This window comes from Acanthopagrus latus, chromosome 17, assembly GCF_904848185.1.
Source record: "Acanthopagrus latus isolate v.2019 chromosome 17, fAcaLat1.1, whole genome shotgun sequence".
Taxonomy (NCBI): domain Eukaryota; kingdom Metazoa; phylum Chordata; class Actinopteri; order Spariformes; family Sparidae; genus Acanthopagrus; species Acanthopagrus latus.
In genome coordinates, this window is record NC_051055.1 from 19,880,271 (window position 1) to 19,905,936 (window position 25,666).

At 40.6% G+C, this 25,666-nt stretch overlaps 4 protein-coding genes across 11 annotated transcripts; 2 read left to right on the plus strand and 2 right to left on the minus strand.

Moving 5' to 3' along the window:
* Window positions 1–34: 34 nt before the first annotated feature.
* Window positions 35–1,561, plus strand: LOC119006401 (transmembrane protein 238-like). Of its 2 annotated transcripts, none has more exons than XM_037075101.1 (2): window positions 35–373; window positions 640–1,561. In XM_037075101.1, the coding sequence occupies exon 2, from the start codon at window positions 647–649 to the stop codon at window positions 974–976; it is 330 nt and encodes a 109-aa protein (XP_036930996.1). In that variant the 5' UTR covers window positions 35–373; window positions 640–646; the 3' UTR covers window positions 977–1,561. The 2 variants fall into 2 exon arrangements, with proteins under 2 accessions (XP_036930996.1, XP_036930995.1); XM_037075100.1 differs by having other exon boundaries at window positions 63–373; window positions 645–1,561.
* Window positions 1,361–13,429, minus strand: si:dkey-17m8.1 (C-Jun-amino-terminal kinase-interacting protein 4). 5 transcript variants are annotated; one of them, XM_037074878.1, is made up of 29 exons: window positions 13,253–13,429; window positions 11,386–11,429; window positions 10,732–11,062; window positions 10,418–10,612; window positions 10,184–10,304; window positions 9,994–10,064; window positions 9,799–9,863; window positions 9,114–9,186; window positions 8,848–9,017; window positions 8,435–8,718; window positions 7,908–7,965; window positions 7,559–7,711; window positions 7,383–7,425; window positions 7,152–7,279; window positions 6,948–7,001; window positions 6,232–6,375; window positions 6,010–6,157; window positions 5,753–5,839; window positions 4,930–4,977; window positions 4,635–4,776; window positions 4,421–4,463; window positions 4,227–4,307; window positions 4,027–4,094; window positions 3,769–3,917; window positions 3,378–3,549; window positions 2,893–3,006; window positions 2,716–2,814; window positions 2,536–2,625; window positions 1,361–2,412 (listed from the first exon to the last, which is right to left on the minus strand). In XM_037074878.1, the coding sequence occupies exons 3-29, from the start codon at window positions 10,828–10,830 to the stop codon at window positions 2,294–2,296; spliced, it is 3,018 nt and encodes a 1,005-aa protein (XP_036930773.1). In that variant the 5' UTR covers window positions 10,831–11,062; window positions 11,386–11,429; window positions 13,253–13,429; the 3' UTR covers window positions 1,361–2,293. The 5 variants fall into 5 exon arrangements, with proteins under 5 accessions (XP_036930773.1, XP_036930776.1, XP_036930774.1 ...); XM_037074881.1 differs by lacking the exon at window positions 11,386–11,429 and having other exon boundaries at window positions 6,010–6,106; XM_037074879.1 differs by lacking the exon at window positions 11,386–11,429 and having other exon boundaries at window positions 6,010–6,154.
* Window positions 13,430–13,738: 309 nt separating this feature from the next.
* LOC119006393 (transmembrane protein 100-like) lies at window positions 13,739–19,371 on the minus strand. The gene is made up of 2 exons (XM_037075090.1): window positions 19,192–19,371; window positions 13,739–17,642 (listed from the first exon to the last, which is right to left on the minus strand). Exon 2 carries the CDS (start codon window positions 17,567–17,569, stop codon window positions 17,135–17,137), a length of 435 nt encoding a protein of 144 aa, XP_036930985.1. The 5' UTR covers window positions 17,570–17,642; window positions 19,192–19,371; the 3' UTR covers window positions 13,739–17,134.
* rcvrn2 (recoverin 2) lies at window positions 17,348–25,658 on the plus strand. Of its 3 annotated transcripts, XM_037075086.1 has the most exons (5): window positions 17,399–17,475; window positions 20,949–21,861; window positions 21,970–22,466; window positions 24,532–24,643; window positions 25,108–25,658. In XM_037075086.1, exons 3-5 carry the CDS (start codon window positions 22,086–22,088, stop codon window positions 25,194–25,196), a joined length of 582 nt encoding a protein of 193 aa, XP_036930981.1. In that variant the 5' UTR covers window positions 17,399–17,475; window positions 20,949–21,861; window positions 21,970–22,085; the 3' UTR covers window positions 25,197–25,658. The 3 variants fall into 3 exon arrangements, with proteins under 3 accessions (XP_036930983.1, XP_036930981.1, XP_036930982.1); XM_037075088.1 differs by lacking the exon at window positions 20,949–21,861 and having other exon boundaries at window positions 17,348–17,475; XM_037075087.1 differs by lacking the exon at window positions 17,399–17,475 and having other exon boundaries at window positions 20,102–21,861.
* The last annotated feature ends 8 nt before the right edge of the window (window positions 25,659–25,666 follow it).

Genomic DNA, 25,666 nt, shown 5'->3' on the forward strand with positions numbered 1-25,666 from the left:
TTTTTTGTTTTTAAAGTATTCAAAGCGATGACTCTTAAAAAAATATTATATTAAAAAACAATGTATGTGTGAAATATCATGTGCACAGTAAAGTTTCATACATTATTCCTGAGATTTCTTATGACAAATTCTCACCAGTCTTTATGTGACGAAACGATAACGAAAACAACAAAAACAAACATTTTCATGTTTGACATGTGGCTTTATTGTTAGAGCCGCGGCAGAACGGCAGGACAGGTAGAACAGGTGTGAGGTGTCAGGTTTCACTGTGGTCTGGTGGCTTGGAGGAGTCGATCCCGACGGACTCAAAAACACACGATTCCTTCCTTTTTTAACTGAATCTCGAAATAATCTGCAAACTGGTAACGTTACGGTAAGTGAGACGGGATTTCGTTTTCATACACAAAAATACTGGTAATAACGTAGCTGTTGTGTTGATGGTCTGCTGAGAGAAAACAGTCTCTCAACGTGCGTGACAGGTGTGGCACTCGTTGTGACTGAGAACACAGGGGCCACTTTAAAACATGTAGCAACAAAGATGTCAGTGTTGTACGTTGGATTATAGTGTACTAAGAGAATTACATTTGTAAAATTGTAATATCTTTCTTTCACATTTCATGACATCCTCCTCTCTGTCAGTGCAGCCATGGCACCCAAATATGACGGCCTGTCTCACTGTAAGCTGGCCCTGGTGTTTGCTGTGCTGATGGACCTGTTGGGTGTGACATCCCTGCTGCTGGGGGTCTTTGCTCCACTGGAGATCCAAGGCAGAGACTTTGGGGATCTGCTGGTGTACTCAGGTGCCCTGCTGGTGCTGTTCTCCCTGGCAGGCTGGGTCATGTGGTACAGTGGCAACATTGAAGGCCTGACCTCCAGAAAGGAGCTGGGGGGAGCAGTTGAGGGAGCCGTTGACCGCCTCGCCCGCTCCCTCAGCCGAAGGATACGGATCCCAAGGACTCACAGCAGCCCATCATAGGAGGTGGATACAAAGGATTTCAACAACTACATGAAGCTGTCTTTAACCAGGCGGCAGGCCAGACTGCCTGAGGCAAGGGCGTGGCATATTCTCTTAACAGCACTTCTCATGTGGAGTTAACAAACACCCCATTCACATGGAGAAAAACTTTCACGGTCATTTGTTTTTTTTTTTCCATCAGGAAAAACAAGATAGTTTGTTTCCTTTCTGCTCAACAGGCTGCATGTGGACTTCACTCCGGATTGAAATGTAATAGAACTACTATGGATTTCAACATAAAAAGATTAAAAAGATCTATCTGCTATGTTATTTTCGCGATTGCCTCTGAAGTTATACATTCGTTGGTTGATTTTACTGTCACCACGTGGAATCAAACCTACCACATTAACCATTCAAGACATGTTTTATTGACAATAATCACGATTGCACAAGGTCGAGTCAGAATGAATACTCAAGTCTTAACTGTTTGTCCAAGAAGATTAGGAGGCGGCTATGACATCAACCTGTACTTATAAACTTGTAAGTGCACATAAATACTGCATAGGACACTTGAAAGATGTTCTCTCCCCCATTTTACAAAAGATACTGAAATCAAAACAAATTAAGACATCCACCAATATTAAGCAAACAAACTGATTGAGAAAATAAATAATATGTAAGGACAAGCATTTCAGTTGTTCATTTAAAAGTAAGTATATCACATGTTCTTTATACAGTCACATATTTAAAATGTGAAGTTACAAGTAGTTATACCACATGTGATGTGGAGCAGTAGAATTTGAAACACACAAACCCTGATCAAAAGAAGTTATACCCAATCCTAATGCAGCATCGGGATATAAGAACTGTCTGATTGTCGTTACGCTGAGACAAAACCAATACCTGTTTCCAGTTCACAGTTCACACAAAGAAAATAAACAGCAGCTTCAAGAGCAGCCACATTATTAAGTTACAGTTTTTGATCAAAAGATGTTTGACAGGAGGAACAGGTGGCCACTTGATGGAATAAAGATGTCAATGACAATTTTGCATGTTCAGCAAAACTGAAGGCATTGTTAATGCAAAGCTAAAGGCAGCTGAATTACCAATGACCAATTCTACAAAAGGCACACAGTAAGGCATCAACACCCACATGGATAATCCAGTCAAAATGAATGAGGTAAACAAGGATGAAACAGTATGTGTTATATATTTTCTATTAAGAGGATACTGTTATGAGACGTTGGTTCATTCAGCTCTATGGGGACGCTCTGTTGGTGAAGTAAATATGTCTGATCTGTCTTTTTCCAAAAGGGCAGATCAATGAGATGAATAATGTCAGAGGGCGGGGCTAGGCATAGAGGGGGTGGGATTCTGCCAGATGATCATGTGACTTCGTTCGGACCGCTGAGGTGTAGCTTGGGACAACTCAACTGATCCTTCGCTTTCATCGTCTCCTGAAAGAGTGAATGGCTCAGTTATGTATTTGATAAATTAAATGGTAAATAACTGCAACACTGATACACTACATCAGATTTTTAAACTATTTGAGACGGCAATGCCGTTTTCCTTCATCTCACCGATTCGGAAGTTGATGTAGCCCTCCCCTCCGCTGAGGATGAGCTGAGAGGTAGTGACGGTGCTGCTGCCAGGACAGGTGATCAAACAACCTGTGGGGCAAAGACAAGTGCCCTCTGAAGGATGTCCCTGAATAACAAGTTATTTAAAATGTTTTGCATGTTGGGATGCTGGATTCCTACCAGGTGCAGCGATGATGAACCTGACAGCTTGTCTGTGTCCATGGTAACACAGCTGGGCTGATGCAATGGAGCAATATGGGATGGAAACGGCCTCCGACGCTGTTGACAATCATTAACATGGTTAATACTAGATAGAGCACAGAGTGTACATGTACTCTGAGTCTAAACAAAACTCACTTATGGATAACGGAATGGAGAAGAGGGCGCCACCTCCTGTGCCCACCCACAGTCGGCCTGAGATGACCGCGAGAGACGAGATCTGCAGAGGGGAGAGTGTCAGGAAGGCTTGGCCTACAAGGGGAGATGAAATACGTGTTAGCTGAGCTGAAGAAAATGTTTTTGACAAATATGGCATAAAAAATGTTGTGGTCCATTGATTAAGATTTATTCCCCTGGCTAGTTGACCTTTTCTGAGTTTCTGAACTGCCACCACCCACAGAGAAACACATACTGTGTCCAGCTTAACACAAACACTGGTCACCATTGTGAGTGTCAACTGTACTTGCCAACACTGTAGGAATTTACTACACTATGCTGAAACTTACTGTATTACTGAAGATTCCAAAGCTAACAGAAACACACAGTACACGTCTCACTGTGAATATATTATTTTTACACTTCAAACAGATTTGTAATGAAAGAAAAAAATACAGTTGTAGCACCTAATGTTTTAGTGACCAAAGCGGTAAAATCGACTTGCTGTAGCGGCCGTCCTGTGGACCAATCAAACAGTCTGAGGATTGGGTCGAGTCGGCATGATGTCCAAACTCCGCTCCCACCAGCACACAGGAAACGAACCTGCTGCTCACTGCGCTCGGAGACCAAGAATGATTGCTGTGAGGTCCGATAAGGAAAAATGATGGTGAGTATGAAGAAGAGTGTGAACATGTAAGTAACTCCTCTGTAGAGCTTAAATAATTATTAACTAATCTCTAAATTCTCTGATTTAAACCTTTGCATCTGAAGTAATCATCTTGGACTGAACAGGTGTTGCTGATTAATCAAGTAAAATGACCAATTCTGAAAACAATTGATTTTAATTCTTTTTCTCACCTCAACCTTCTTGCTCTCAGTATCAACCACATATACTTTGTTCCAATATCCCACCCACAGACGGCTACCTTTAGCAAGGCAGCAGCGAATGGGCTGCAAAGGGTTCGATCCAAGAGGCATCACATAGTGTGACAGTAGGTTCCAGCCACCTGTCAATCACACCACTCATGACTTCACTGTCAACATAGCCGAACATCAAAGTATGTGATAACTGGAGTTAGATTAGACTGAGATGTCACTAAAAGATAAAACCGTTACCTGAGCCAGGTGAGAAAAATGCTAATGTTCCATCAGCTAAACCAGCTACAACTTGTTCCTGGGAATACCTGTAATGATGAGTCAAGAAAATTAAACTTATTTTCAAAGGTTTCTGGATAAAGACACGAGGACAACTCACATAAAGACAGACAACAATTAAATGATAAGACTACAATATTAATATACTTAATTCTTCTTACGTGAGCGAATGGATGCCTTCTGAGAGGGAAATAGACTGCAGACAGCGCCTCCTGCCAGCAGAGGCTGAGTGTACCAGTATACTGTGAGAGAGAAAACAATATATAGAGATGCAGTCAGGGTGCTTTGCCAACAAGTATTTTACTCAGACACAATGATATTTTTTAAAGTCAGCTGCTTGTTCAGCGGACACTACCTTCCTTCCTGAGTTCCAATCCACACAGTTCCAGCAGTGTCACCTGACATAAGACAGGAAAGATTGTGTCAAAAGGAAGAGCTAAGTAAACATTGCTACTCTCAAAATGTTTTCAGTAAATTATCAGTACTATCGGAGGGGATTTTAAGAACACAGAACATATCAGAGAATTTGTTTTTAGGCAGCTGCTGCAGCCTTTTGTACAGGCACTGACCTACAGGAGGCACAGCACAGATGCAGAGGGCAGGAGCTGTAGGAGGGAGGCTGAACTGATCCAGAACCGTGTTGGACCGTGCCGGGTCAATCACTGTAATATCGCTGCTGAAGGCAGGGCCAGAAACTACCCACACAGAACACTGGCACAAAAGCGACGGATATGGAGTTTGGAAAGATGAGTGGCATGAAACAACACGTCCGAGGTAAGTGTTAGTTATGGTCAGATGGCATTGCACTGTACATGGTGATTAGAGTGGGAGTTGCTTATTAAACCAGAATAATGACAGACTTACCGTGGCCTCTCCTGAGATCTCAGGTGCGACCGCAACCGCACAGTTCAGCTGAAGAGAGAAACAAGTTAGGAACCACAATTAAATGCAGCAGAGGTTTGATTTGTCTAAATTTGTATTCTCAAAGTTAAAAAATCAAAAACGACAAATGTAAATGAAGTAGAGAAAAACATGTCTTCTTTTATGAATTTCAGTGCACATTCAGCTAATCGATGACTATTTTCAAACCCAAAACAGTTATTTAATCAACTTTGAAGCTAATGATGATTACTAGATGTTTTGATCCTTTTAAAACAGAAAACACTAAAGTTCAGCTGACTGTCAGCTTATCAATTTCACATCCATAAAGCAAAGAAGAACTTTGCCTGTAGCCAAATTATAAACAATGAAATGAGCTCATATAGCCAGTGAGCTGACATGTTTCTGTCTTGAATTATTTTCATTATTCCATTACATTTATTTTATGTCCTGGTCCCTTGTATTGTTCTATTGAGAGGGGAGTTATGCCTGTTAATGTTGCCCTTAATTCACTGTCATGGCTATATATTTTCTGTTTTGTCTGCATTTCCATTGTGCATTTCAACATGTCTACATCAGTATGTGTATGAGACTTTGGAGCATTATTGTTTGATGTGTTTATAAAGCTGCTACTGGTCACTGGCTTCCGTGTGCAAGTCCTTCCTTCCTGTACTGTTTTGTCTCTATTCCACATGTTGTAAGTGATGAGTTATATAATAAAAAGATGAAGAGAGAAAGAGAGAGAGAGAGAGAGAGAGAGAGAGAGAGAGAGAGAGAGAGAGAGAGAGAAAGATGTGAAATTATCTACCTTAGCTGTGGAGTCTCTTTGATCCAACAGTCTGAGCTGCATTAGAACAGGCACATCTTTAGGCTCTGGGACAGGTTCTTGGGATTCCTACATCAATGACAGTTAATCACCAGCATGTTGTTAGGATTGTGGAAATGCACACATCTGAATCAAACTTATGATATTATATATAACAGCCAGGGAAATTTAAGCCCCCACATTCAATTACGCTGTCAGATTGCTGTATCTCTGTGTACCTATGTGTGCATTTCTACTACCTGTGTGTTTGCCAGTGGTGTGCTCCACCCGTGTATCTGCCGTTTTCCAAGCGATGCCCAAATGTGTGAGCGAATTTCTTTGTAGAGTTCTCTCCTCCTGACACGAGGGGAGAGAGCAGCAGGAGAGGCAGATCTAGGGAGAATGCTTCTGATGATAAATCAGCTTGACTGAGTCTTTAATGATTATTCCATTTTGATGCAAAAAAATGGCTACTAGCTTACTCAGTGTGGGTTAGACTGACAGCCGGTAATTGTGGAGACCCCAGAGGAGAGCGAGTGACTGATGGAGAAGTCACTCGCGGGGGGAAGGCAGACACAGGTGGTCGGATTAAGGGTTCCTTGGAGATGCCAAATAAGCGGTTGAACCTCAATAAAAAAGGGTAATAAAAGGGTATTATTAAACACGCAATCACTTTGCAAACTTGTTCATATCAATCACTCTGTGTTGTGTCCTTGTGACACAAAGTGACTTTACAGACAAAACCAGGAAAGATTAAACCCTCTATGGCATCTTTTATTCTTTTAACCTTCACATAACCCCCCATAAGCTCCAAATTCTGCACATTTAAGTACAAGTACACATGGACCCTGAAATGGTAGTTTGTTTTTTCTATTATGGAGACTATTTTTGGAAACCAAGTGCTGCAGTGCTTAATCCCCACTGGTTTTGTAATTGATATTTGAGTATGCTCACTGCTTTAATATGCTTACAGCTGATTTCCTTGTTTTTCCACTGTATTTTTTAATTAATTGAATTCATACAGTTTAACATTTTATTGCTTGACATTAACCGGTGGTTACTAGATTTCAGTATCCTCAAGCACACAGTAGCACTCTGCTGTTTTAGGAAATTAAGCTGCAACTGACAAATGTTTATGTATTTTGAGAACATCCCACCAAAAAATGTTTTTAGTCATGATTAGATGACAATCACTCACTTTCTCCAAACACTTGACCCTCTGTCCTCTGTGAACCTCTCCTCTTTTGTTGCTCTATAAAAGTGAACAAAAAAAAAAAAACAGGTTGGAGACGAATATCTGAAATATATTCATTCTTGTTTCAGTCAAACTGTTAGCTCTTTATTTAAAAATTAAAACTATAAAGCACATATACACCTATGTTGATTCAGAAGCAAAAGTTACCTGAGAGTCTGACTGCGTCTCACTGCCTCCTGCAACTCAAACAGGCGTTGCTTGTACTGGTTCTTCTCCATGACCACACGAGCCATTTCAGAACGAGAGAAGTGCCGCATGGATGTGGGAAAAGAGGCCTGAATGGAAAGATTTATGCTATTTAAGGGGGTACATGCAACAGTTTCATAAATCGTAATAAACATTGAGCGGTTACTGTTACTGTGTACAATATCTCCTTACATCAGCATCCTCACATTGGAACGGTTCCAGTTCTTTCCGAAGTCTGTGATTGACAGTGAATATAAACCACAAAAATATTACAGCAGTATTATGAAATAAAAAAACAATTTACTATTACTTCCAAAAAGTCAAAGAATCAACAAACAAAATCAAAATAGGAAAACAATCTTCGACACCTCTTTATTTCCTCCTCTTTCTCCTTGACCCGCCCCTCTAATCGTGACACCGTGTCCTGAAGAGACGACACTTCCAGTTTAAGAGCTGAGCGGTCGTCAGTCAGCTCTACCACGCGAGATATCACAGCTTTACGGGCAGCATCTACTAATTCACTGAAAAAAGAAACAGAGCAAAAGATGAGTAATTCAGGAGTATGAAGAAATCACCAATCCCTCTGGCAAACAGACTAAACAGTTCAAACAAAGAAAACAACAAACTGTGTGAGTGTTTGGAAATGTTTGAAAAATCCCACAGACAGTCAAATAATCACATTGGACAAGTCATAAAGAAATTAAATATAAGACTCACTGGGTGACTTTCAGTTCCTCATACTGAGAAAGAATCTCCTCAAACTGATCTGTGCTGCCTACACAGGGAAAAAAAACAGAAAAAAGAACTCTTAAAACACAGAGAAGTATAGGTCTAACTAGTATTAGTCTTTACTCTTAATTCACATCCAAGAAGAAAAGTCTACACTCACTGGTGCAAAATGGTTAAAAAAAGGGAAGTAAGGCTTCATGAAACCTGCAGCAGGGGATGTTATTCTCTGATGTACTTGCACTTCATGTTAGAAGGATATAAATAGTTTCTCACCGACGCCACATTATATTTAGAAACTACCCTTCAGTCAACTCCAATGTCTGATCACTTACTTGTGTTACTGTATTTCAATGTGACACAAAACATAATACACTGTCATTGTTTGTTTCAGTTTACAGGTGCTTGCACAACTATCTGACTGAGGGTTACAAAATGACTGTTTCGTAACTGTTAATTAAACCTCTTGTATAGATGGAGGCAAAGTACATAAACCATGTTTGTGATAAAGACTTTACCTCTAACACTGGCCCCTTGGTCCACACTCTCCACATAGTCCCGACTCAGCTCTGACAGTTCAGAGAACACAGAGTCAGTGTTGCGTAGCTCCCACTCCATACTATCATCTTCCTCCACCTCCTCCTCCTCCTCATTTTTTTCCTGCCTCTCTCCACTGTGCTCCTCCTCTACTTTGTACTCTCTCTCCCTCTCAGTCTCCTCCAAGTCTGCCATCTCGTCCTCCACGCTGGTCTCCAACTCATTACTTGATGGCTCTTTGGTGTTAGTTCTGGCAACTGGAGTGCTGACAACAAAATGAAAGAGTAAGAAAATAGTTGTATATTTAATGTGCTGTGTGTCAACAATTCAATTAGCTAAATGTGTGATTAGTTCATGATTAACTTTCCAACTTCAAACTTTACGGTTTCATTACCTTGCATCCACACAGCCATGAAACTGCTTCAGCTCAGGGGTGGAGCTGATGATGTCATTGATAAACTGATCTGCAGTGGGCTTTACCGCAATGTCAACCGCCCTCTCCTCCTTGGCTACTAGATCTCCAAAACACGACGGAACAGAATTTGAATGTGGTCTTTGAAGTATCTGCAAAAAAGAGCAGAAAACAAACAGCTTTCTCTCTGCCAAACTCTTGTATCTAAAACTTTAAAACACAAGTGTGTTAAGTGAGAATATGTTTACCTGTTCATTAACACTGGAGTCTGACAAGACTTGGTTAGATGGAAATTCAGGATTCTTGGAACGAATGTGATTCCTAAACACATCATCCAGTGTTACACAGGCAGAGATAAGTCATCTGAATTATCGACATACATGTCTGTATTTTTCTTACTTTCAACCGCACCATTACATCACTAAAATCATAATCTGTGCATTATGTTTAACACACCAAAAACAATTTTGGTGCAAGGCATGTGTGCAATGCTCTCCTTGTGCTGCTACGTAAACTTTTACTTTATTTCTAAACTTAGCTGTCAATACCATTTTTCAGACCTAAGGCCAAAGGTGAAATTAGCAAAGAATTACACTCTCTGGCAAGTGAGCTGACCCTTTACACAAAAATAAAACATGAAAAATGTGCTTTACCATAATTTTAGTTAACTAATTGCTATTTTTCAGTTACATGTTGTATATACTGTTCTTTGTATCCTTGTGAAAGTTAAACACAGATACTGTGCCACTACTGCTGGGATGCAATTGTTATGGTTAATTGCAGAAATGTAGGCTGCAGGTTAGAACAGGGTTCAATATCAAGAAGGACACACAATGAAGCTGCTGTCATGGAATACCTATAGCCTTCCTCTGTGAGACACTATTTACAGGATAAGATTTATTTTCATATTAACGATAATGCAATAAGAGGAACCTTAGAGGAGAGTCTCTTTCAGAATCCTTCTTCTTTTCCAACAGTTCCCGATATGTGTGAGCCAACTGAGGGAGAGGACATCAGAGAAGAATAAAGAAAAAAAATCTGCTTAATACTATAAAATAGTGTGTTAACGAAGTCCAGTGTGGTGATACAATTGCACACAATTTTTCTAACTTCACAGCTGTATCTGACCTTGCTGTGTGTAAGCTTCAGTGTGCTGAGTTCTCTGCCCAGACTGGCCTTCTGCTCCTCCAAGGCCACCACTGCAAGAAAACAAAAACATTTAGCTTCAAAGTGTTTCTGGTCAGGACATGCACAAAAAGATGAATGAAACTTTAAAAGTTTTAAATACAGGGCTATTATGCAATATTCAAATACTCACACTGATCAGCTTGCTCTCTTGCTTTCTTCTCCAGATCTCTCTCCCGCCGTTCTTTCTCCTTCTCCCTCCCCCTCATGGCTCTCCTCTCTTGTTCAATTTGATCATCCAGTTCCAGATACCTCTACAGGAAACAAAATGCTTTAACAGCTCTGAGCACAGACAACCCGCCTACTTTCACAGCTTTTAAAATCACATAACTGAAATCACGGTACACAACCCTCCATCAATTCCCACCTCTTGACTTTCCTTCCTGAGTGTTCTCTCTGCTTGGTATCTCTCCAGCAGCTCTTCTCGCTCTGCTTTCTCCCTCTCCGCCTCCTCTTCCCTGTCTCTCAGCTGGGCTTTGCAGCTGGCCAACCCCTCCAGGACCCACACGAATATGGGCACCAGCGACTCGACCACACCTTCACCATGGGTCTCAATAACTGTCTGTGATTGCACAAAGCAGCAGCGTGACAAACCAAGTATAATATGTGCAACAAAATCTACAAAATAGTTCAATTCAGAAAAACACTAATGACATACAAAGGAAATGCTATTTTATTTACCTGCAGTTCTGAGTATAGTTTTCCTGCCTCTTCACTCACAATATTGGGGTCCAGCTCCACCTCCCCTGTCCCACACAGCACCCTCTCACTGTACTCCATCAGATTAATTTAATGCGCTGTATTGACTGTCAATGCGGTTTCCCAACTAAACACCAACGGTAAATTATTTTTTGACTCTACAAACCACACTGGCTACACTTCCTCAACAACTAGGAACATTTCTGTTGAAGCCAGCACAGCCCATCCTCCACAACTTCATCGTCCATTTCTTCTTGAGAAGGACATCATTCTCTTAGGGTTGGGGTTGTCACGGGGTGTTTTAGAGTTCATCCTGGGAAAGAAAAGTAAGAAATATAATCATATATAATAATCTCAAATCTCCCCTACAATGCATTTAATTCTAACTGAAAAATGACAGTCAACTGTTCAAGCTCAGACATGCTTCTTTTTTTTGTATTCAAATCATCATTAGCTTAAAATTGGTTAAACATGATCATGTGTTTTTCTAGTATTTTAATCCATGACTAAACAGGGAGGATGAAATTCAAATTCCAATGGTTGGTGTTATTTCAGGGTTTACACTAAGAGGACATTCATTGCAGATCAGTTAGTACACGTGTTAGTGTTCAGGCTTACAGACAAAAGTAAACATACTTGATTACTCTCAGTCACACATTCATTCTTCAACGGATTTCTCTCTAAAGGCAGAAACAAGCATGTTACATGTGGTTCAGTGGATTTAATACATTCATAAACATAACTTCACTACAACTCAAGCACGAGTACCAAAAGAGCTGAAACAATTGGTTGACACAACAGAAACTTGTTTGGTAACTACATTTTCAACCAAAAATGAACATTTAATTGTTTCTGCATCTCTACTGGGACGACTTCCCCGTTTTGTTGTTTTGTTTTATGTCAGGGTTTTTCCCAACCATTAGAAGGCTTTGGCACAGCACCTCAGAGGTTTTAAGTCACAACCTAAATTAAATCAAAGTAAAACTAATGTGGAGAGCACCAAAACTAACAAAATCGTGTGGTTATAGTTGGTCATCAGTGGTCTTCCTCTGCAAGTTTTATCAATAAGCTCTTTGTTGGTGTTGATTATTTATGATCCATTCTAGCTTTTCTGACTTCCCATCAAATTGATGCACCTAAGCCGTCCACAAATCAAGTGAAAAGACTGTAAATGGTAAACTAAATATCTCTGGGTTTTGAACTGATGACCGGAAAAAACTAATGTTTATTTCTATTTATCATTTATTTATTTTTCCTTGAAATGTGACTCAAATTATTAATTATTTATAAATCAGCATAGTTAAAGATTATGTTGTGTAATCAAAAATACCTTTGACAGATCTGGATCGTCATACACTGGGCTTTGATGGATCGTTACTCCCTTCTGTTGTACTACCTCCTTATATTTGTACTTCTGTGAAAAAATGTTAAGCCCCTTTCCGTTTCTTATTGCCTATTATGTTGTGTGGCCTGTCCTCTTCCAGGTCGACAGCGGACGTCATGTGTCTCAGACACCAGTTGGCGATGCCTTCCTCCTGGATCCACACACCTCACATAATATATAATTACTTGTATAAGATATTCTGTCAACACGATTTATAGACTGTGATTTTGTTGTTCTGTAATGTACATGCAACATCTATAGCATGTCTGTCCATCCTGAGAGAGGGATCCCTCCTCTGTGGCTCTTCCTGATCTCTCTTCAGCCTTTTTTTTCCTGGGCAAGTTTTTCCTCACTTAAATTGAGGGTCTAAGGACAGTGGACGTTGTTTCTGTGCAGATTGTAAAGCCCACTGGGACAATGTGACCGTGATTTGGGGCTGTATATGATTTGATTTTTCAAAATTGAAAAAAAAAAAAAAAAAAATGTGATGGGATTTTTTTTTTTATGACTATTTCCTGATACCCTTTGGACAAAGCGATTAATCAAGACGATAGAAAGCAGGTAATTAATAAAGAAAATAATCCTTAGCAGCAGTCTTAATCATATATATTGTAAGGGGTCTAATGAAAGGCTGTAGCTCCAAAATGACGTGCAGCTACTCAACCTACATATCAAAAAGACAGTAGATTTTAATATTTATGAATGTCTAATAGGGATTATGTCATGTGTGCCATAGACATACCGTTCAAACCAAATTAACGTCTGTACATGTACTGTGTGTGTGTGTGTGTGTGTGTGTGTGTGTGTGTGTGTGTGTGTGTGTGTGTGTGTGTACAGCCCCACTAACAGCACACAGAAATGCAAAACGGTTGAACGTAAACACTAACGTGACAGCGACAGGTCATATGCAGACATAATTAAGCCAATTTACCGTCTAGGTTCGCTAAAAACGAGAGAAACCTCCAATATGACAGGCCTGAATTGAGATACTGTATAAATAAGTAACATGACTGACAGTGGACACCTTCGGAGATCTTTGGCAGCAAGTTTAAAAGTTGTAGCTTGACCGAAAAATAACCCGAGTCGACGCGGTGCTCGGCAGCGCTTTCACAAACTCACCTTCATGGCTGACCCCCGTCGCAACTTTCACTTCTCTGCCCCCAAAATACTATAATTCCAGCCGTTTTTTTCTTCGGGGACGATATCAATTACACATAAACGACTTAAAAGAAGGGGGTGTTGTTTGATTGTGACGAGCGAAGACATGTCCTCGGTTGGGCCAATCAGAGCGCTGAGGTTGTCGTGTGGAACCAATAGACGGGAGGAGGAGGCGGGACGTGGGCAGGTTCGTTTTCAGAAGGAGGAAAAAAAGTTTCCTGAAACTTGAACGATGACACGTGACCAAGGAGGCTGCAGCGGGCTGTCAGGTGACCCGAGCCGTGCACGTCAAAGACGGATACCTGTGGAAATACCTCACATACGTGACAACCAGCTGCTCTTTCTCTCGATGAGAATAGTATCAGAAAGTCAACAGTGCCTGCCGCGTCGTGCACGGTGCCTGTGGATAAAGTTACTCAGGTGTCAGCTTAGTTTATAGAGCAAACTGAATGGGCCAAGTGCTTGACTTAGTCAATGAATTTAAATTTGTCATGAATATTGTGAAGAAAAATGCCAATGTTTCATAAAAGCATCCGCCATTTTTTCAATAGCTTCCAAGTCATTTGACCCATTGACTCAAACTCAATGCCACAGTGTAAATTAGATACACCTGATTTTATTGGATTTTGGTGGAATTTTAATTTTCATGAATATCTTAAGTCTAAGCCTTAATGTATGCATTCACTTTGTATGCCTCCGTCCAAGTCAAACTTTGTGAACATTTAGAAAAATTGTCACTACAAATGAGTACCAGTGGACTCCAGACGGTCAGAAACACGCTCATAAACACCTCCTGGAGGGACTTTTTTGGAAACTGAACATTTGATTTGACACTTTGTCACATTTCACCTCTAATGTCTTTGGTTGCTAGTTGAGCCACACCTGTTGTTATTGGATTTTGGTGGAATTTCTGTTTTTCAGGAATATCTTAGATCTCACCCTCATTCATTGACTGGAGTCAGTTTACTACCTCTAAGCCTGCATTTCCACATTGCTGCAAGTGAAATGTAACCAAATGTGTACCTGTGACACAGTAAGGCATCAGGAAGAAGATGCAATGATGAGCTAACCTGTGAAGGAACTGATTTAACATAAGGTCAAAACTCAGAATACTGTAAATAGAGTTTATTCATGTATTTATTCATTTTGGAGGTGATTTTGAGGTGAGATTTTTCCACATTGCTGTAGTGAAATGTAACCTATGTACCTCTGATAGAGTAAGATATCAGGAAGAAGATGCAATGATAGAACCTTTGAAGGATTTTATTTGACAAAATAAAATATAAGTATAAAGAATTCACCTCTGATCCATCCCATTACTTTGCATAGGGATACATCTAAAATAGCTTCCAGGTCATTTGACCTATTGACTAAACATGAATACCACAATGTCTTCTGACACTAGTTTAATGGGACACGCTTTTTGTGTAATTTCTATTTTTTATGAATATTTCAGCTCTAACAGTTTTCCATGCATGTTTTCTAACATCAGGGTCATCAGTGCCTATCCCTCTTGCTTTATTCCATTAAAAAAACATGCTTTAAAAAATGTATTCATACATTTAAAAACAGCTTAAAAGAAAGGTGGAGGCAGTTATTTCACACAGTGATGTTAGTAACTGTGAGAAAATGGCATTTACTGAAAATCACAGTGAGGAAAGTCATTGGAGTCTGAGGTTACACTGCATTTGGACTCCAGCAGATGGAGGTACTGACACATTTCACCACCCTTCTCCTTCCTGTTCTTTCTGAACATGTTGATGGTGTCCAGAACAACTAATACTGGTTGTTGGTGCTGCAATCCTACTTATACATTTCTCCCCTTGCAGTGATGGATGTAACAAAGTACATTTCCTGAAGTACGTTAATTCAGCACAGTTTTGAGGTACTAGCGTATTTCCATGCTATATTTTACTTCCACTCCACGACATTTAGGAGAAAAATGTATGTGATAACCTTTGTAACTAACTTTAAAGATTGCATGCTGCATCAGAGTCAAACTAGTAAGTAATTATTATTATCATTATTTATCAGCAATCAGATTAAAAAACATTGATTCTGATGATAACATAAAAAGCTCAGTATTGAGTTTGACAGGTCAATATTCAGCCCATGCAAGAGTATACAGTATACAAATACATGTAAATATATGTGTTATCTACTTTTGCCTTTACTTTTAGTACATTTTTTTGCCATAAATGCGCTTTTACATTTAACAAGGACTATTCTCATGGCTGACTTTCACTTTCAAAAGTAGTATTTCACAGTATCATTACTTTAACTCAAGTATGATCTGTGTGTACTTTTTTACAACACTGTTTTAATATGTTGTACTTTCCATGTAGACTTGTTCTGTCACTGGTAAAACTTAATACTTCTAGTTTCTTGCTGGAACAAGGGACAATGCAGGCTAACCAAAAGGTCCTTTTCACTTTCATTTTGATGTTCCACATAAGGAAAAGCTCCGGTGTAAATAATGAATTGAATTCACAACTATCACACCATCTCTTACTGATACACCAAGATACAACTGAGCCATCTTTAATGTTGTTAGTAACACCTGTGCTGCCCTATAGTGGTGAGTCAGAATCTCTCAAGATACAGTACATCCACTTTTTTCGATTAACACTATCACTGAATTTCATGTTTAATCCAATGATGTTTTCACAGCCTCACAGTTGCTCCCAGTGCAAACCTCAACTGTCAGTCCTTCAACTTTTATATGTTTGGCTTATTTACCTATGCACTTACACACATGTTGAGGGCAGAGATGATTTGATGGGTTTGAAGATAGCGGCCTTTGACATGCATTCATGCAGTACAGTGGAGGTGAATGAAATCAGTGGTGCTCAAAGCTTTTAAAAGAATGATGTTCATAAAACCCAAGAACAGCTTGTGTTCCACAGATCTCACTGTCGACATTTTTTATCCAGTTGATCCAATAAATAATGTTGTCAGTGGGGTTTATGTAATATCTTCCATAACCAGACATTATTTTAGTTTGTAGACAGTTGTTTGTTTTTTTTTAAATGTCATATTTTTCAGTGCAAATATAAATGGTTCCCATCCAGTGTATTGTGCTGCAGTTGCAACAGGATACAACAGCTATCTCAAAACCTCTGCCACAAATGAAAAACATCTGCGTGGCTCGATACCACCAGGAGGAAATGGGAAGGTCTCTATGTCTAACAGACTTCTGTGTTCTTTAATAATGTCCCTCTTTATTATCTGTGCACTTTGCCCTCTTCCATGCCCTCTATATTACTTACTTACTCTCTCTCCCTCACACACCAAACATTTTATATGTGGTTCACTTTTAACATACAACATCAGTCAGTTGAGAGAATGAAAGAAAATACAGATATCCTGGAAGAATTGCAACTGCATGAATGTATACAATACCTCAATATACAAACACTACACGTCAATGCCCGGTACTCATAATTTTAAGTAAAAGTAAGCACAGGAGTACAATCAGCACAATGTACTTAAAAGCATAAAAAATATAGTATTCATCAGGCAGCAGATTGGCCACCTACACAGTATTATATTATACAATGCAACAAATGACACACAAAATTCACAATATTTTATATGTAAAATCTTGATAATCATTGAAACTAGTTACTATGGCTGTTGGTGACAGTTGAATATGAGTTAGATGGAAAGTTACAGGGAGGAACAGCTGTTGTAGACAGGCACTGATGTGGAGGGAGCTTGTTTTGTAGAAGAGGCACGGGGGGAATGTTTCTCTGTTTTTTCAGCTCAGTGTGAGTATGTGTGTTGTTTACAGTTGAAGCAGAATTCAGTTTCTCTTCTAACACTCGGACATCATTTCTTTCTCTACACAGTGACTTTTTTAATCACCCTCTCACTCTCTACCAGAACCTCTTTCCCATCCTGTCTTGCCTCACACGCCATCTCTCTCTTCTTCTTCGTCAGGAGGTAAAATGCCACCACGCCTCCCACCACCGCTAAACTGAGGGCCAGAATCACAAATCCCAGTGCCAGTAAGTGAGAGGTTCCCTCTCTAAAGTGGTTCAGCTGGTCCCACAGCCCCACAGCTACGCAACTAATTCCGATGAGAGTCCCCCAAAACCCAAAGGCCAGCATACAGGATCCACAGGACAGCTCAACGCCCCCGGTCATCACGGCGATGCCCGCCACTGAGACGACCCCTCCCGGTAAGGTCACTGTCTCTGATTTTGGGTCATAGGTGACAGTAGATGCGACATCTGACAGGGCTGAAGGATCGAGCGTTTCCATCTTGGTGGTCATGGTTGGTTTTAATTCCTCTGTCAGATAGATTCTTCTTCTACAGCTTCTGCTTCTTCTTTTTCTTCTCTCAGTTCTAAAACATCACACACAAACCTATTAACATCTTGTTTCCTCTTCTTTTTTTTTAAATGTACCCGTATGTAGCTCTAAGATTGAAACAAATGGTCTGATCCCGAGGCCCAACTCTTCACTGAAGCAGACAGGTCTGCATGACTTACACATTAACTTTGAGAGCCATATTAAGATTTACAGGTCATACTGAAACAGATCTTATGGAGAGGTGCAGCATGTATGAAATATCTCTTTCCTTTAAAAACATTAAATGACCATGAATTAATATATTTACAATCTTTGTTGGGGCCAAAATAATGTTTTGCTCATTTCTGTGTAAGAATTCTTGGTCCAAGTTTCTAACAAGGTTTGTGAGCTGTTAGCATACCAGACAAAGTATCGTGGCATCTTTGTGTCATCTGCATCAACAGTTGCTGTAGTTGCCGGTTTGTGAAAAAGCAACGTTAGCAATGTTAGCGACAACAAACTAGCAACGACTTGATGGAGCAGATGGTGATTGAACAACAGTGGTGTTGTGATGTGAATGCAAAAGGAAGGGGGAGATTAAACTCCACATTTTGTGGCCAAATGTTATCAATAGCACCTCTAAAGGTAAAATGTAAAATATATAATATGACCAGAATTCAAGAGTGGTGTGGGTTAGGTGCTGAGAATATAGGGGACAGCAGAGTATGCCCACTATATTCTTTGCTGTAGATATCTTTGGCTGAAGCTAGTGTATTTGCTCAGCCTTGAGACCTTGTGCCTTTTTGTTTGGATGCGTTTGAATGATGCATTGTTGAATCCACTAGGGTAAATGAACGCTTGAAACTACAGGGGCCATCAGATTGCCTCTTACAATGTGACACTACAATACAGGATGGACTGTAGCTAGCTGGTTAGCATGCTAATTGCAGTTTCTCTGCAACTTAGTACATAGGCATTTCTGACATAATGTCAACACTGCTGTATTCGCAATCTGTTGATTATCTTATTTTTATTTATTCATTTTTTTAAAACTAAGATTCTGGCCACATCTCACACACTGCTCCTTTAAAATACAAGTCTGTTGGGGTGAACAATGACAGGAAAGCAGCAGAAGAGCTGAAACTGAATCTTCATGAGATTTTGAAATTGGTCATTTAAATGGCCAACAGCCAAAATAGTATTTCTATAATTCTAGAGGTAATTCAACCAAACTGAATAAAGATGAGGAGGAAGGGAATTACACGTGAGATACAAATACAAGGGAGATATTTTTTCTGTGGCCTCTCTCATTGGGACCAACAAACACTGGAGGCTAAATTAAACTATAATTGCCTTCACTTCAGTAATTTGCAATCTTAACATAAACCTGAGTTTCTTCAACCCATTGGTTCCATGTGAAACCATGTTATGCAAGCAAAATTTCACAGGCCCCTTAAATGTGTAAATTCAATACTGAAATCAAGAGACTTGATTTTTGAAAGAGTGGGACACGGATTGTATTGGTGCATAATTGCTATGTAAATACTGATAACTTAAGAAAAAAACAGGATGTCGTATTTTATAAGATGTCCAGTGTTGCTTACCTCGGTGTTGAATCAGGAGCTTAGATGTCAGTGAAAACTGTGTCAAATGAAGATCCTTTAAATTCACAGATTTGTTCCAGTGTTTTTCGTGAAACCCTTAAAGTGCTGCAGACTTTCTCTCTGGACAATGGGTGCAGATATGGGAGCGAGGGGCCCCAGCGCTCTTACCTTTATCATATACGTCACAACCTCAGGCCTCACAAGATGGTGGGCACAGTTGTCAAGATTGTTGTCATCGTTTGTTTGTTCCTCTCCTTCCGTGTGGTCAGTAGGAAGCTCTCGTCTGTCATTAAGCCTCATTATAACCCATTACCAGATATTTATCTAGGAACAACTCCCTTCCTTTTTTGCTCTCTCTTTCAGTCTTAAGATTTGAGCTGTGTCTGACCAAGGCATTGTTTGGGCTGAGAATGGATTTTTCTTCCTTTTTTAAAACAATTTCCTGTTCAGCATTCCCCTTTCTCTGGTGTCTCTGGCGGTGAGTTTTAGGAGTAAAAAAAAAATAGAAGTCATCAGTCTTCCTCCCTAAAACTTTGTGTTGTGAGATGTACTATTGAACCTTGTAAGTAACTGGAAATATGAACTGGAGTGAACATGACTCAGAGTTCTCTGTCACAACGGAAATGTCTCATAATTCACAGAGTCTTTGGACCATTCATTTCTGAAATATGTGGGAAAACTAACTGCAAACACTTTGTTCGATCGGTTCTGGAGTGCAAGATGTACGTGAGTGTCCGGACCTGACCTGCCCCGCTGAGAATGAGTTGGGCAGATTTGCAAGCATGTATGTCAATGCTGACGTTGAGCTGATTCCCAGATTGGTGCTGTAACACGGTTGAAGTTTGATACTGCCAGTTAATCGGCTGAAATGCTGACCAGCCAACTGGGATGTTGCCAGTGGAGAGTCACAGTCCTAAATGCAGGTATTTTTAGAAGTGTTGATTTCTACTATTTACAAAATTTCACGTTACTGCAATGTTTTCTATTCATAACTGCCTGCAAAATAAATAATAACAAAAAATAATGTCACATTTAATGTTGAGAAGAAATGTAAGAACAGCCTTTTACAGTATGACAATGTAATTTTGATTATTTTGTCTTTAGTTGGCTTTTAGATTATGCTTAGACACCCACGGTACATGTTTCCTCAACTTGTCCACGAGGAGGAAAACATTTCAGAAGTGGCCTCAAATCCTCGCTCGCTCCAGGTCGAGCATTAGTCCAGCCGAGGGTACAGGTCAGATGTCAGGGATTGATTTGTGAAGAGGAGGCGGTAATTCTGTTGGCCGCGGCACTCACAGGATGATGATGACGGTAATTGGCTAAGGATTGGTTGGATTGAGTGGGACGGGGCGGGACATTGGTAATCCAATAGACGGACTCACTGAGCGTATTTATGGAACAAAGCAAATCTGTCTGCAAAAGCAAAGGCGTGAGTGATAAACAGAGTGTGTTTAAGAATCGCTATTAATGTCAATAAAGTCTTACCAACGCCCCCCATTTTTACGCTTGGTCAGTCAACAGTCAAGACAATAAAGATAATACGCGCTGACGAAAAACTAAACAGGCTTGACATAAATGTGTCGAGAAGTGATTTTGATGTGCACGATCACTGTGACCCTCCCTGTAGGATAAAGGCTGTCAACAAAACACACACAGGCCACATACAAAGAAGGACTCAGAGGACTACGACTGAGTTAAAAATGAAGGTTGCAAATGAAGTCAAAGTAACAAGTGTGTCTATTAGTGTGCATCAGGGTGTAAAATAGGACCCTTTCGGTGCACCAGGCATCATTTGAGGAGGGAAAAGTCAAAGGCTAAAAAGAAGAGGAATTTGGCAGCGCTCCAACTAAATCAGAATTTGGGAAGGTAAGAATAGAGGGACAACACTTCTAAACAGTCAGTCCAGTAAAAGAAGCTGAAAAGAGGGCAACATCACAGCTCAGGCAGGACAGCATGGAGGTCAGGGGAAAGACGGCAGTTAAGGTGATGTGATGGGGCGTCAGTGGGATTGAAGGTAAAAGGTGGGCAGCAGGAGAGGGAGTTAAACTGCCTGGACAGATGGCAGTCTGAAATTAGATGGCGGTGGTCACCTAAACCTCTTGAAAGTTCACCACTGAAATAGCAGATGTGCTCCTGGAGAGGCTAAAGTTAGCTCTGGGGAAAAAAACAACAACAGAGTTTCCTTGAAAATGTTTATCTGATCGGCCAGTTAATGAAAGCAACCTTGACGTTTTATATCATTCCGTTTACTTTCAAATTAATCTTACTTCATGAAGTGGGTTTAACCACAAGGACACAGTGAAAAGCATGAATCTCTGTTGACTGATCAGAGTTGAGTTATTAAGGAAGTGAGACCTTTAACGTGTTTGATGCACTACAACAAGATACAACTCTCACGGCTATAAATTCTCACTGTTTATAAGTCATGCAACAGAGTAGTGAACTGAGCCCTGGAGATCCTTCTAGACGTCCTGATAGAGAAAATTAGGATTCAGGGGCTCATTTTAGTCACGAGCTCAGCCACCCTAAATCCCGTATTAACAGAATTATCCTAGTCGTCCATGGTAGGAGTGCGTTTCCCCCCCTGCCCTTCTTATCCCTCACTGTCTTACTGCTCAGACGGACACACTCAATACTCCAGCCATCATCTGCCCGTGCCACACACAGGTAAGCTTTGTGGTGTGATTTACTGAGTAGCATCAAGACATTCAGGATTTCACAAGTGGACTGGAACTAATGTTTCACTTCTCTCTCTTTGGCCTCCAACATCAACAGGAGACGTCAAGCCAGCAGTAAACGAAGCAGCTCAGGTGGCACAGGAGAAGAAGAAACTCACTTGCCGGTGAGTTTTGTCAGAGAGACACGTTGCTAAGACACTGAAAGCAACCACAATGGGAAATACCACCAGCAGCGCAATATCAAAGGAGATCCTGGAGGACCTGAAGCTCACCACCAAATTCACCGAAACTGAAATCAGCCAGTGGTACGAGAACTTCCAGAAGCAGTGCCCGACGGGACGCATCACACCAGAGGAGTTCGAGCAGATCTACAGCCGCTTCTTCCCCGAGAGCGACGCCAAGAGCTACGCACGGCATGTGTTCCGCTCCTTCGACACCAACGACGACGGCACCTTGGACTTCAAGGAGTACATCATTGCGCTGCACATGACCTCCACCGGGAAGACGACCCGCAAACTGGAGTGGGCCTTCTCGCTGTTTGACGTGGACAAAAATGGATACATCAACAAGACAGAAGTGACGGAGATCTGCCAGGTGAGGAGGGGAGGGAAGTGGTGATACTGATGAAAGGATGAGGCACTTTGTAGTTGACGGCGTCCACTGATTCTACACAGTGATTATGTGTTTCTTGTGCTAAACATTTTGCCACTTCAGATAGAGATTCAATTCTGAAGCATTCATCTTATTTTATAGGGGAGGTATGAAACTATGTTTACTGGGAGTGCCAAAGAGAGGAAGGCTGTTTTGTTTTGCCATAATGTTCTTCTGTATTGCTGCTATAAACTTACAATATCAGAAACTCAAGCTGTCCTGTTGCTTATATTCCCCAGGGGAAAGGCTTTATTCTAAGCCATCAAAGCCACAACAGTAAGATAAAATAAGAGGATTACTTGACCTCATGCAATCTAATACAATAGCCCTGTGGTGAATACTACTTTTTAAGTTTATACTCTTCTTTCTTAAAGTTCGAGGTGTTGAGTTAACTGCTCATTTTTGAGGAAATAATTTGGAAAATTATGGTTTGACTGCATTATAATATCAGTTTCTCTCCCTATTTTGCCCACTTCCTTTTACGATCCATGTAAAATTAGTTATTAAATAGTGACCATCCCCCTCATGGTGCAGTTTGTAGGTGTCAGTACTTGTTACCAGCCTAATTAGCCAGCCTTTTTGAGCTTCAAACTCCTGATAATCTCTGTGATTACAGGTTTAACTCTCAGACAACGTAGGCTGTCCTATTCTTAAGTAAGGCTACTCCATTAGAGGGGCCGACCATCACCCTCGATTCGATCCGCGTTTTTTTTTAAGCACACCCTGGACCATTAGATTAATTGGTGCTAATTACTGTATATTAATCGTCGTCCATTGTTTTGGTATAATCAGAACTCAGTCAGATGGAGGTTGTAAAGTTTTAAGACAAATGAAACTGAAGTGTAAGAGGTTTAGACAGATCAGCTGAGGATCCAGCTGGCATTGTAATGGGATTTCATTCCTGGCCAACTGGCCCCAGTCCACTTGCATCATGTTTGCAACCGCTGCACAAAATAGCTATGTTTTAAAGCCACCCTGCCAAAAGTTCAGCAACCTACGACAGGATCGGACTCTGTGGGGCGAAGCAGGCAAAAGCAGATCTGCTATGTGCACAGAGGATAACACCATTATTAGATAAAGATAAACCAGGGATATCTGCTTTCATATGTGGGTCTGAAGCGGGAAATAAGTGAGTAAGGAATGCCGGAGGAACCACTATTAGTTTAGTGTAGTACAGTATACTACTCTGATACAGATGTGGTTTCATTTTTTTTTTTTTTTGTATCTGACGAGAAACAACTTCTACTCACAGTGTGAATCTATGCAGAGCAGAGGGGCAAGATGGAGGGACAGTGCAGGGAGAACACAGATGACATCTTGGTGTTTGGCCTGTGGCCTGAGTCTTGGCACTAATCCATGTTAATCTAGGTGTCTTAAATGTGGGAGATGAGTGCTTCCTCCCTAAGTGGGACACACACTTAAAGACCTGAACCTAAAGTGTGCAGTCATGTACAATCTGCTGGATTCCAAGTGGCCCACTGCAGATTAACTGTCTCTGAAGATGACACACGGGCCAGAACGTGCTGCTGGCGGCTGTTTGATTATTAATTTTGACACGACTTGTGGATTCTTAACTTGCATGCATTGTCTGCATGTGATTTGCTGTGTGCCTTGGGATTGCTTCTCGTAGCTGCATTTGGTGGGCAGATCAGTTGTCATGCAGGGATTGCAGAATATATCTAGCGCAATATTTTAATTGTAGGATACTTGATTTGGTTGTTTTCAGCTAAACTGCGCAAAATACACAAAATGGTCAATAAGCAGTAATCAAATCAGGAGATCATTTGTTGTTGTGAAGTTGTTTTCCATCAGAACCTCGATGAAACACATGCACATGTAAAGCACTAATTAACTAAAGAGCTGCTGTGAGCTTCACTTGCCCCCGCAGGCTACATCCTCCTTAGCTTGTACACATGTGTTTTATGTGCCCTGTTGATGTTCAATACATTATTTGTGAGATAAATAATAGAGCATTCGTTACTGACCTTACACCCATCCCCCATCTCAGGCCATATTTAAGCTGATCCCCAAGGAGGAGCAGTGCAAGCTACCACAGGATGAGAACACACCCGAGAAGAGAGCCGACAAGCTGTGGTCCTACTTCGAAAAGAAAGACAACGGTGAGGAGAAAAAAAAACAACAACAACAACAACAACACACATGCAACACATGCAAATACATTCTGCCCCAGTGGTGAATGAAAGGTCACTGTGTTCTTAACGGTATGTACTTATGTTAGAGAGAGAGAAAGAGAGAGAGAGAAAATCAGCGTAAGCTCTTTCTACCTTTCCTCAGCAGCTGTTCTAACATCCTGCGCCGTAGATTACATCTCACGAGGAATAAATCCACCTGGGGCTCACAGCCCCCAGTTACAGCATCACTTGTGTCATGCGAGCTTTATTAAGCATGCCGCATCCACAGGCCATTGAAACCTCAAATGACTCCACTCACATGCTACTGACACACACCCACACATGAGATAAGACCAGATTTCTTAGATAAGAGTCATGTTTACCCCACGCTGTGTGTCAACCATATTTTTCTGCGCTCTAACATCCCTCACTCTGTCTTTGTCCCCTCACAGAGCGACTGGCCGAGGGCGAGTTCATCAAGGGAGTGATTGAAAATGAGAATGCAATGCGTCTTATCCACTACGAACCAATCAAGCAGTAACTCGGTCCTATTTTCAGCAACCCCCCCTCACCTTCTTTTCTCTCGGTAGATTCTTTCCTCCCCTCATCCTCTCTGTGTAAATACTGTTACTCCTCTGTGTCTTGCTCGCACCAACTTTTCAGTTTATGTCATGTGATTGTTTCACCTATGTTTGTCAAAGCATTCATCAAATAGAGGATAAAAGAGGCCAGTTGCAGCAAGAAACACATACCGCTAAACAGAAGAAGCTTCATGGTGACTTTGTTGATGCAATACATAATATACAATTAAAATATATATATATACATATGAAGGAAGTGTTTGATAAATATGTTCCTGTTGAAATGGTTCAAATTGATTTTTGGCTCCTGAAAAATGTACGTTATTAATTAAATTATAATATAGTACGATACTTGATTGTTAGCTCTTTTTTTTTACAGAATGGGAAATGTCTTAAAGGGGTCCTAGCTCTCAAGTGTATTACTGTATTT